This window comes from Plecotus auritus (assembly GCF_963455305.1).
Source record: "Plecotus auritus genome assembly, chromosome: 5".
Taxonomy (NCBI): Eukaryota; Metazoa; Chordata; class Mammalia; order Chiroptera; family Vespertilionidae; genus Plecotus; species Plecotus auritus.
In genome coordinates this window covers 161088538-161101220 of record NC_137776.1, presented here as the reverse complement: position 1 = coordinate 161101220, position 12683 = coordinate 161088538, and the positions used below count along the sequence as shown (strand labels likewise).

The following is a 12683-nucleotide window of genomic DNA, read 5'->3' as shown; positions in this document are numbered from 1 at the left end:
TTTTCCCTCAGTGCTCTGGTCTTTTTATTTTGGCATCATGGTTGTCAATGAGAAGTCTGATTGTTACTCCTTTGTGGGTTTTTTTCTTCTTTCCTTGAAAGCTTTTTACAATTTTCTGTTGGTTCTTAGTATTCTGAGAGTCCATCAAAATGTGACCAGGGGTGGGTCTATTATTTCTGTTTTATTTTGCTTGATATTCTATGGGCCAAAAATGATCACATGTTCATGCCTAAAACAATCACAGGCATGGGAAATGAGACCACCATAACATCTTAGACAATCAAGATTTACTACCCATGGGGATAAGCCAAGCATCCATTGAAGAACATGTCCATTTGGTGGACAGTGAACAAAAATGAGATCCATTACTAACAAGGGCTATTGAATTGCCCAACAGCATGGTTTGCCCCACCTGCTTTTCCTATTTTCCTTAATAATCTTCATAACAAATGAAAGCTGGAGGGGGGGGAGTGTTCTTCTGGTGAAACCACATTTCAAGTGTTTTCTATAACCTATGGACAAAGATTACTTCTGAACTGACTTGTCCAGACATTTTGATTCTCCAAGCTATTCCCTCCTTCCATGTATCCTTTGGCTGACTGCAGAAGTTTCTTTGGTTTAAATTAATATGTGGAACACTTGTTATTTTCCTATTTATGTGCATATGTGAGTCCCAGTGATTTTTACCAAGTCAGATTCCCTTTCTATGGTAGTTAGACAAAAGGCAACAGTTTATGTGCCTCTTAATACACAAATAATTCTAGATCTGTCAACCCTCCCAGTCTCTGGATTTTCTTTATCTCTAAGGCTTGCCAACCTATTGTTTCATTGTCATGTTTTAACCATGACTGGGTATTTTTCTCTCATTCTTCGTATGTGCTCTGCACAGATTTCTGTTGCTTCTGGTAGAAAGTTTTATTGGTTTTGAAATCTGTGCTGCATATACTAGTATTCTTGGTAGTCTAACCTTCCTCCTTTCTAGTAGTATCAAATTGGGTCCCTCTGCTTGGAGAATTCTAGACTTACTCCAGCCCTAATGAGTACTAATTGGTGTGGACCAATCATATTGGTCTTTTTTCTTCACCCAGTGATTAGTGTAGGCTTGGACATGTGACATCATTCTGGCCAATGAGAGGTCAGAGACATCTGAAGATAATGGAGATTGAAAGAGACATTTGGGAATTTGGGGTGAAGTTTTCCTTGTCTTAGAAAACAAATATATGGCAGCTCTTCTCTTTGGATGTTCTTTTGTCTTAAGACTGAGGATATATTGGGGCCATGAGAGGAGCCAGACTGAGGACAAAACCAACACACAAGGTCTGAGCCAAATGAGTTGCCGAGAGTGGAAGTAGGGCTCTAATTATGTTATTTTTGTAGCTGTTTAACCTTTGGATTTTTTGTTATTGGATTCAATAAATTTCCTTTTTGTTTAAGCTACTGACTGTGGGCTTGTCTGTTATTTGTACTGAAGACTATCAGGATCATGGACACTTCTCCCTTGATCTGGACTGAGGCTGTATAGTAGGATAAATTGCACAGCCAACATTTTAAAAAGAAAATTGAGTGAGAGGAATGAAAAATCAATAACCATTTTGAATTTATTTATTTGACTCTTAAAATTTTGTAAGCTCACATAATATGCATAACCTGAGGGTTAGGTAATGTAGTGAGAGGTGACTGTGTTGCATTTTCTTTGAGGGATAGTGAGAAGTGAAATCTACGGTGAGTAGAGTCACTTCCGGAGTGGAGATGAGCTGAAAATAAGCCGCTTATTTTATAGAAACGCAGACACAAAAATGCTTATTGAATGTTTACTGTGTACTAAAAACTCTGCTAAAGGCTTTTCAAGAGTTAGTTACCTGATTTAATTCTCACATTAACTTCTGGTGTACCTTCCCCATTCAATGCTCTCACTTCAACAGTGAGCACCTGGTGAGGCTGGGAGTTCAACTTGCACTGTAATTCAGCCAATCACAAAATAAGATTCTGAGTTTGATTTTTAGCAATCTCAGCCCTGTGGCTAGAGGAGATAAGGACATTCGTCAGAGCACACATAGAAGCTTTCAGATCACTTATGGGGCACATAAGCTTGGAATTAAAATCCCCGAGTTCATCCTTTTCTTCTTCACTTTGTCCAGTGACATTAAGAGCAGCTAGGTGATCTTACATTCGTTAGTGTACCAACCAGTCAGTACCCAAATCTGTATGAGCTTGGGTTCTCCAAAGAAACAACAGCAACAGAATGTATACAGAGAAATACATTTACTGTAAGGAATTGGCTCATGCAACTATAGAAGGTGAGGAGTCCCAAGAGCTGCAATTGACAAGCTGAAACCGAGGAAAGCTGATGTAAGTCTAGTCTGAAGGCCTAAAAACCACGAGAGCCACTATGTAAGTTCCAGTCTGAAAGCTGGCAGGCTCAAGTCCAAGAGCCAATGCTTCATCTGAGTGTGAAGGCAGGGAAAAACCAATGTCCTAGCTCCAACAGCCAGGCAGGGGGTGTTCCTTCTTACTTGAAGGAAGGTTCATCCTATTCCGATTTCAACTCATTGGATGGGGCCCACCCACGTTAGGGGAAGCAATCTACTCCATCTACTGATTCAAGAAGTTAATCTCATCCTGAACACCCTCATAGACATACCCAGAATAATGTTTGACCAAATGTCTGGGCACCTGGTAGTTCAGTTAGGCTGACATAAAATGAACCATTACAGCATAGGGAGACACTAAAATATTTCCATTTTAATGCTGTGTTAATTAAGCTGTGGAGAGCTTACTTTACCTAAACTCACATAAGTAGAGATAAGTTTACAATAGGATTGAACTTACAGTCTTTTCCCAAGACTCATGTAACTATTATTTTACCCAGCTGACAGTATCTACCCAGGTTGCTGTAGCTTTTCTGTTATGGCTTCCACTATAATTGAGGCTGGATGTGGTAAGTGTCCTTATAATTTCTCAGTTTGATTGGCTCAGCATGTAATAGTAAAAGATAGACTTTGGTAGTTTAAAAAAAAAAGTATTATGTAAAGTCTCTTACATAATAGTAAAAGACAGACTTTCTCCTAGTTCAAAGACACAGGGCCTTTGCAAATACTTGGATATAACCACAGGCACAGAACGATAAAGCAGGCCAAACAGAGGTGTGTTCTGACCTCAGTGAGAAAGGTCCAGTGAGTGTTCAGCATTGTCCTGAATGAGAAAAACTGGGACAGAGAAGAAGAAAACCCACCAGCTGAGGAAAACCAGAGAAAAGTCATGTTGGCCATGGGACCAGGGCTGTATAGTAAGCTTTTCCCAGGGCTTATTGGAATATCCATATACATCATTTTATTTTATTTCTTGCTGGGATTTCATGCCCACCTAACAACATTTTAACTAATAAAATGGCTTTGTAGACATCTCAATGACAAGATGGGGTGTGGGTAAGGAATGTCAAATTCTGGACACTAGAGAGAGATGATTCTACAATCAATTAATAAATGGTTTTTTATTTTAGGTTATGATGTGTTAGAGATAATATTTTTAAGTACATTTACATGCATTTCTCTCTGCATTCCCTTGCTTCCCCTACCCCTACCCCGTGCTATTTACTTGCCTTGGGGAGGTTTAGGATTATTACAAAAACTAGAGGCCCAATGCACAAAATTCGTGCAAGAGACTCAGCCCTCCCAGCCCCGGCTGACTCAGACGGTCCTCACAACCCCTCGCAGCCTCGGCCGGCCCTCAAAGCCCAGCTTCGTCTGGAAGGTCATCCAGAAGGTGGTCCAGAGGGTCGTTCTGCTGTTTGGTCTAATTAACATATTAGCTCTTTATTATATAGGATAATGTGAAGAGAAGGAAAGTGTTAATGTCCCCCAAAGGGATTGATTTTACCATTATGAGACTGGATTAACTGGAGGAGAGGCAAATACACTTAATTAGCAAATTAAGTCTATTTTTCCCCCTCTACTCAGTGGGATAGAGAAGCTCCTTAGGCGGTTTATATTAGTGTTAGAAAACATTTATGCAGAGAAATGGGTTATCCTGCTACATTCAATAGGTAAGAGACCTTCATAAAAAACTGGTCATCTTTGAGGAGCTCAGAGCCTGGTTTCAGCCCCGCAAGGCTGAGGTTCAGACCTGGCATGTGGTGACTTCCGTCTTGAGAATCCTGCCTGAGTGATCAGGTAGAATCAGAGACCACACCTTCCTTGCCTTGACACCCTGCCCCGCCAGTTGTGGTAAAGTTACTATGAAAAGCTATGGAAATACGGATGGGTGGTGGTGGTAATTGTAACTCCCAAGCAGGGGAGTTAAATTTAGAAAAGTTTCTCTAGAAAGAAAGTGTTACTGAAAGCTGTCATCTTACCACATCCAATCCAGCTTCAAATCCTGTTGAGTCTACCTCCCCACTGTTTTTCATATCCTTCCAACCCACTCTCCATTATTACTACCACTACCCTAGTCAAGTCATAATCATGCTTTGCCCAATACAGTGACCTCTTAATTGATCATCTCCTTTCCATTCTGGATTCTGTTCAACTCATTTTACACACAGAAGCAGCTCAGAAGGATTTCTTAGAAAGATGAACCTGATTATGTTATTCTCTTGCTTACTGAGGGCTTTCTGTCTTCTAAGGGCTTCCTGTAACTTTAGAGTAAGTTCTAAAATCCACAACAAGGCCTCCAAAGCCACCAACATGCTCACCAGCATCATCAAATACCTCTCACTGTCCTCCAGTCACTCTGGCTTCCCTTTACTTCTTCACAGGCATAAAGCTCTTTCCTGCCCCAGGACCTTTCCACATGCTGTTTCCTTGGGCTCATATGCATTTCTCTGCTTCTATCTAGTCACTTCCTACTCATTCTAACATATATGTCACTTTTTTTAAGAAGCCTTTTCTATCTAAATCAGGTCACCCTTCAAAGCACTAATTATATATGAATTGGCTTGTGGTTGTTTTCCTTTTCTTCTACTTGATTCTAAGTTCCATGAGGGTAAGAAGTAGGTCAATTTATTTTGCTGCACATTCCCAGTTCTTAGCATAATTCCTGACACACAATAGAAGCTCATTAAATACGTATCGAAGGAATAAATGTACCAATCGATCCTGGGACATCTGGATCAAGAACAAAGACGCAAGTAAGAGGTTTGGTGTTCATTACAAAACTCCCATGGTAGTACCAGGGATGATAGGAAATGGCAGGCTAGTTCTAGGCCACATATTGAATTCAACAGGGCAGAAATAGTATAACAGCTTTAATGTAAATACTCCTTAAAACAAAGGCATCTAGTATTTGATGTATCTGCTTCCAAGGTATTTAACACCCTTGAGAGGTTCTGGTAGTTGCACATAATATGGAAATCAAGTCAACTTTTTGAAACAAAAATTCTACTCCTGGCTCTTCTGCTCTTTAAATCATCCCAACGATACCGACTCCCTCTCTTTCTGAGTATGTGATTATGCCTGTTTGCATTCTCTTATTCAGTAGAGCAACATACAGCCCTTCTGCCAATCACAGCCTAACAGGGAGATCTTTAGGCCTTACTGAAAGAGATACCCACATGTTCATAGCTGCTGAGTGCAGTCTCCTCACCCTTATTATTCCTGTATCTAAATAAACTTATCTTTCAGATACCTTTAGGAACCACTCAAATTCTCTTTTGTCCAAAGTGAGTCAGGTCTCCTTCAGCCAAATTAGGAGGAAGTCTGTAATCCATAGACGTGACACATTTTAACTGTTTACTCTGTGTCAAACCCTGTTCTGGGTGCTGAATCAAAGAAATGAAATATGTCATAGTTATCCTCAGGGGCTAATAGTCTCATGAGGTTGCTTATATCAACAATCTTTATTAGCCTTTCTTTTGTTTCTTCCTACTTCCCTCTCACAGTGAGTCAGACTTCTCAGGCTCCTCTGGGCTTTCCTTTAAAAGAGGAAGAAAAGATCGTTGCAGAATTCGTTCTTTCTGAGGCTAAGTGGCCACTTGTCCTATGTAGACAGGGGGCTTTGCTTTGGTAGGAGGCCCATGTGAGGCGTCCCTAGCCCTAAGAAATGAATCTCAGTTGGCAGGCTTGAAAGATAATGTGAGGCCCATGAAACAACTTGGGGCTACATAGGGGCAACACCAAGGTTGCCATGGCGTAACGGTAGGAATCAGACTGGCCCAGGGGTCCCAGCGATGTGAACCCAGACATGCCCCTTAGTTCTAAGTACCTCAGTGTGGTGTCCTGTGGAACATGACTCCATTATGTACCAATACACCCGAAGCCAAAGGCCAGGAAATAGGGGTCTGTGGCTAGAGAGCTTGGGATGTTTCTACTAGGTCCTTCCAGATTGAAACCAGAGAGAAGAATATGAGGCTAATGCTCAAATTGTCAACTTAAGTTCTTGAAAATACCATCTGGTAGTTAGATAGTTAAATGGCCTCTCGTTGAGGCAAGAAATGGGTAATGTAAAATCAGTATAGCCTGACAGCATTTTCCAGAATGTCTTTCCATGAGCATGAAATAGAGTTGAACTCTCACTGTTGTTATAAAATAAAAATCCTAAAATATGTTTAGAAAATGAATCAGTCTGAAATTGGGCAACATTACATGTAGATAGCTTATATAAGAGCCCAAAGCTTGCAAGTTCCTTCTCATGACATGCTTTTTTTTACCTACACCATCCCCAGAACCATCTAAGTAGGTATTTCACCTACACCACCCCTGAACCATCTAAGCAGGTAACTGTGTGTGTTTTTTGTTTTTGTTTTGAGAAAAAAGCCTTTGGCTGCATTGAAGGTATCGTGGTGTAGTGGGAAGAGTGGAATTCGGAGCCAGGAAGACCTGGATTCTAACATTGGTGCCGTATGTGCAGCCTCTTTGAGGATTTAGCTCAGCAGGCTTGGAACTGCAGTGTGTAAATGTGTACTGAGGACACTTCATTGTGATGATTCCAATACCTCCGCCCAGTGGATGAAGCTTGAAACAGAGGACATGAGCCAGAATACATTTTGTGATAACTTTTTTTTCCTTCTCTTTAGAAAAAAAAAATGTACAAAAAAAGGTAAGAAGAGCCAACATGGAAGTGTCAAGAAATCGTTCGGATAGGTATAAACAAGGGAGCTCCTCTCTTAAAGGAGTTTCACATCGGTTATCACCATGCTAGAAAAATGAGATGCAGTTAAAATTCTAGAACAATTAAAAGTCACAAAATCAAGCTGTTGCTCTGGGCTCTGGGTTGTAGATGCTCTGATAACCTTTCTGTAAAATAATACTGTGCAAACTGTAAAATATTCATTTTCATATAAAGTCCATACAATATGATATACAAAACTATTGAGTTGACAGGGGAGGCTGGTGCTGGCTGCTTTTGAAAGAAGGCGAGTGTCACATGCCTGCCCAAGGGCATAATTCCAGAATCATCTGAGTTTCTTAGGTGGGAGAGACCATTGCCTAAGAAAGAATCATAGAATCCCAACACCCCTCAAATTCAGGGTTTTTCTGCCAATTGTCTTGTGTAACGAAGTGACTTCATTCATATATTACTTTAACTCAGAATGCAATGACACATTAAGAGATCAGAACACCAAGTTCTTTTTGAAGTAATATTTCTTTCTGTACAATTTGATTTTGAGATTTGTCATTATCCAACATTGTCCTCCCTGCAACTCAAAAGTTAACTTTCATTAATATTCAAAAATTCTGGAGGAGGCAGCAACTGTGATAATAAAGGTTAAAGTGAATTGTTAATATTAATTTTATTTCTGTGTCTATAAAACTGAGAAAAGATCTGTGTACAAATATCACAAAACAACATCAATCATTGAATAAATGTGGTTCTTCAATGCACACTTGAACAAGAAGAAAATTTTGTTGGTTTGAAATTCTGGCATAAATATATTAAAGCTGACCAAAAAAAAAAAAAAAAAAAAAAAATCAAATCAGGGCAAGCTACATCACTTCCTCATACAAAAATGTACAAAACATTAGCTTCTAACTAGATAAACATAATACTTGTCTTCACAGTTTGACATCGAGTAACTGTGTGTCTTGAAGTATCGAATTGGAGAGTGATTAAAAAAAAACAACAGCTTGTGACACAGCAGCCGTCTCAGGTAACTTCGGTCATGGAGGCAGAGTGATTCTGCAAACACAAGCAGATACAATCTGAGCGTTGGGTTGATTGACACCTACAAGCACACACTCATTTTCTGCCCCTGAATATCTCTTGCTTTCTTGTCTCCTCGAATTTGCACAGGCTGTTCCCTCTCTTTGATATGCTCTTCTAAGACCTCTGAAATATTACCTCTCCTGGTAAATCTTCCCTCATTTTTCAACCCAAATCAGATTATTTTTTTCATCTAAATTTTTTCTCTGTATATAATTCTGCTTTATGTTATACTTACTCACTATATATAGGATCTCAAATAACTATAGCTATCTCCCACATCTTTTATAAGGTAACTAGAGGCCCGCTGCACGAAATTCATGCAAGAGTAGGCCTTCCTTCCCCTGGCTGCTGGCACCAGCTTCTCTCTGGAACCCGGGACCCAGGCTTCCCTCACAGCCCTGGCTTTGTCCGGAAGGTCATCCGGAAGGACATCAGTCTAATTCGCATATTATGCTTTTATTATTATAGATGTTTTTAATATTGGACAGTTCTAATTTTTGAAAAATTTCCATATTATTTATTCTTTGAGTCATGAGTTATATAGCAGTGAGTTTAATATTTTCAAATATATAGGCTTTTTTTTAGGTATTTTTGAAATTTTTTTCTAGAGAATATAGTCTGTATGACATAGATTCTTTAAAATTCCTCAAGACTTACTTTATAGTCTTCTATGTGGTCTGTTTTCATGTTTCATGTGTTTTGAGAAGGATTATACATAATGCACATTAGATCACCCTTTTTAAACATTGATGTCTTACTATATTTTGTTTGCTTATTAATTACAGAGAGAAATGTGTTAAAATCTCCTACGATTGCAGCTTTTTGTAGTTGATTTTTGTTTATATGCTTGCTTATATAACCCCTATCTTTTGTTTATATAACTTATATATGCAGTTGACCCCTGAACAACATGGGTTTGAACTGTGTGGGTCCACTTATAGCAGATTTTTTCCAATAAATACTGTAAATGTATTTTCCTTTATGATTTTCTTTCTTTTTTAAAAATATATTTTTATTGATTTCCGAGAGGAAGAGAGAGGGAGAGAGAAATAGAAGTATCAATGATGAGAACCATTGTTTGGCTGCCTCCTGCATGCCCCCTATTAGGAATCAAACCCACAAACCAGGCATGTGCCCTGACCGGGAATCGAACTTAGACCTCCTGGTTCATAGGTCGATTGTCAACCACTCAGCCACATTGGCCGGGCTCCTTTATGATTTTTAAAATAATATTTTCTCTTCTCTAGCTTACTTTATTGTAAGAATACAGTATATAATGCATATAACATACAATATGTATTAATTGACTGTTTATGTTATTGGCTTCTGGTCAATAGTAGACTATTAGTGAAGTTTTGGGGGAGTCAAAATTTATACACAGATTTTCAACTCTGTGTGTGTTGTGGGGGGGAGGTCAGATCCCAACCTCTATGTTGTTCAAGGGTTAACTGCATAACCCCCACCTTTTGCAGCCCAAAGCTTCCTCTTTTGTTTGAACTTAACCTCTCCCCACCCACTTCCCCCATCTCATCCTCAGCTCCCAAGTCCATAGAATTGGCAAATACCTTAAGAAACTGTGGCTATAGCTCTAATTAATTATTACAGGTTTCCTGATTCTGGTTTGAGAGCTCAACTAAGAATTTTAGAAACTGACTATTTTGTATTTTTCAAGGTACTCTTATCTGTCATATTTGTAAAAATTAAGGTTGGATGCATTTTTACCATAAGGTGAAAAATAATTGTGTTATAGTATGCCTTCTTTTTGAAAATTGATTTTTGGCTAATACTTTGGTCATTTATAATATTAAGAGTAAAAGGTCAAGATAAAGTCATCCAATACTCTAAGATAACTAAATGGGTGACTTTGGGCAGATTTCTTTCTCTCCAAGTCCTCTTTTCTACTTAGAATATGAAATCTTTGATATCACTGGCATAAAGGGGGCCATTAGAATTCCTCTGGGAATTTTTCTTAAATATAATCTTTTTCGCCTCCAAATTGCTGAACTAGAATCTCCTGGAGTAAGGTCCCAGGCATTTGGATCTCCCATGGATTAGATTCTTGTGTGTGTTAATGGAAAAAGAAAAAAAGAAAAAGAAAGTCCTCCCCCCGACCCCCCCCAATCTGGAGATACAAGGAGACTTTACACCAAACCCAGAATGAGTTAACACAACAGTCTCATCTCTAGTTTCTTGTGTTTGACAAGGAGATAAATTGTTCAGCGCTAAGCTTGATTGCTCTGGGGAATGTGGGCGTGTAGAGCGTGGCTGGCTTGCAGCCAGTGTCTTTAAGATCAAATAACTCTACAGGACCACAGAATAATGCTTCAGAAACGTGGCCATTTTTGTTTTGTTTGCATTCTCTAATTATTTACTTTCTGGTTTCTCTTCAGTACTTGGGAAAGATTTTAGAAAAATGCACCCTGTTTCCATCAACTCAATCAAGGGGAATCACAGAAGGCAGACATTCAAATTTGAGTTGATATTTGAGAGAGGAAAGCAACACAGTAGCTCTGGAGACTTTATGTGGCAAAGGGGAAAGAAAGTGTCAGGAGGGCCCTAACCTGTTTGGCTCAGTGGCTAGAGCGTTGGCTTGGGGACTGAGGGGTCCCGGGTTCGATTCTGGTCAAGGGCATGTACCTTGGTTGCGGGCACATCCCCAGTGGGGGGTGTGCAGGAGGTAACTGATGGATGTCTCTCTCTCTCATGGATGTTTCTAACTCTCTATCCCTCTTCCTTCCTCTCTGTGAAAAACCAATAAAATATATTAAAAAAAAAAAAAGAAGAAGAAAGTGTCAGGAGGAAGGAAAGAGGGGTGACTGGGTACCCTTCCCCATCCAGACAATCTACTCTTCTCCTGAGGTATTTTGAACAGTGGGATGGATTTCATGGGTGTGAATGGTGATCTGAAGAGAGGTTCAGATCTCTCAGATCCCCCAGATCCTCCTCCTGGGTAGTTGGCTCTAATTCAGAAATGGCAAAGGACTAGCTTCTAGTAGAAAACACGGATGTTGGAATTGCACAGGGAGCTCTTGCACTCAGGGGAAAAGGCAGGGCATACATATTTATTTGGGAAGAGCTGTAGCTCAGTTCAAACACACTAACCCCTATGGCATGTTTCCATTTTCAATTGCTGAGAGTTGCAGATTTCAAAATGAAATGTCCCTTGAATTAAATCAGGCCTTTAGAAATAGATGGGCCTTGTCCTAACCGGTTTGGCTCAGTGGATAGAGCATTGGCCTGCGGACTGAAAGGTCCCAGGTTTGATTCCAGTCAAGGGAGGTCAAGGACATGTACCTTGGTTGCGGGCACATCCCCAGGAGGAGGTGTGCAGGAGGCAGCTGATCGATGTTTCTCTCTCATTGATGTTTCTACCTCTATCCCTCTCTGTAAAAAATCAATAAAATATATATATATAAAAAGAAATAGATGGGCCTTTAGAAATAGATGGGCTTGTGTCTTCATTTTGACTGGGCGACCTTGGGCAATTACTTAAACCCTTCGTGCTTTACTTTACTTCATCTATAAAATAGAATAATGATGCCAATTGCAGGATTCTTGTGAGATCGAATGTGATGGCTCATCATAAGCCAACTTTCTTGACCAACAAATAAAGGGAATATTCTCCTCACTAACCCTGTGGAAATATTTGACATTAACAGCAGGTGGGTGGTTACTTGAATCTCCCACGTTGGTATGGAAGCCATCACTTGAGAGGTAAGAACTTCCAGCCAGCTTCCTGTAGCTTTACTTGAACTAGTCTGCATTAGTCCTGTTTCACTGTTGCTCATACATTTCTAATTTCCAGCAAGGTTATGGCCTGATTTTAGGTTCTTTGTTTTGACTCAAGTGTCTAGTTCAGGCTTTGGTTCTGGCTTGCATCTGTCTACTCACCAAACATTATTTCACACCTAGTGAATGCCAGGAAATATGAAGAGTAAGGAAGATATAGTTCAGATCCTCAAAGATCTCTAAGTCTTTGTAGGAGGCAGACGTGAGGGGATATTCTTGGCTTTAATTGTGAGGGGTGGTCCAGAGGGACTCTGAGGGTCCTCTGGCCCAAGACTGGTATTCAGGAAAGGCCTCAAGTTGTACCCAGATGAGGTGATCTACATGGATACAAAGATATGTGAAAGAAGTTCCATCATTGCCTATTGTGAGCAATAAATCAATATATTAATTAAAATAAATTTTAAAACATATCCTGTGAATAGCAGTTTTTGAAACCCTGTTTGGCACTTCATTTTTCAATGTAAGTGGAATCTCCCAAAATATGGCCCGGTTGTCTCTTGGCCTGGTCAAATACTCATGGTCTTGAAGAGAAGAGAGAAGGAATCTGGAGAAGGCTTCAGACAGAGGGTTACACTTGAGCAATGTTGGGAGGAAGGATGGGTGGAAACAAGGTGTCCTTAGACTGGAATGTTCAGGGTGAAGTAAACAGCATTTACAAGGACAGGGAGATTGACATGTTTGTGGAACTCAGCAAATATTTCTGTTTCCTTTTCAAACTGACCTTTGTCTTTAGTTGCTTCACTTCAAAAAATATA

General features: G+C 39.8%; 1 protein-coding gene across 5 annotated transcripts in view; it reads right to left on the bottom strand.

Annotated features, from left to right (window-relative positions):
• Positions 1–6974: 6974 nt before the first annotated feature.
• Positions 6975–12683, bottom strand: part of PLPPR1 (phospholipid phosphatase related 1) — a 199661-nt gene continuing 193952 nt past the window's right edge. For 4 of the 5 annotated variants that reach the window (XM_080667334.1, XM_080667332.1, XM_080667335.1 and 1 more), the window contains one exon: positions 6982–8112. In XM_080667334.1, coding sequence (XP_080523460.1) covers positions 8080–8112 — 33 coding nt within the window. In that variant the 3' untranslated portion in view covers positions 6982–8079. Of the gene's footprint in view, positions 8113–12683 lie in introns of all 5 variants that reach the window. The other variant, XM_080667331.1, reaches the window with a different exon arrangement.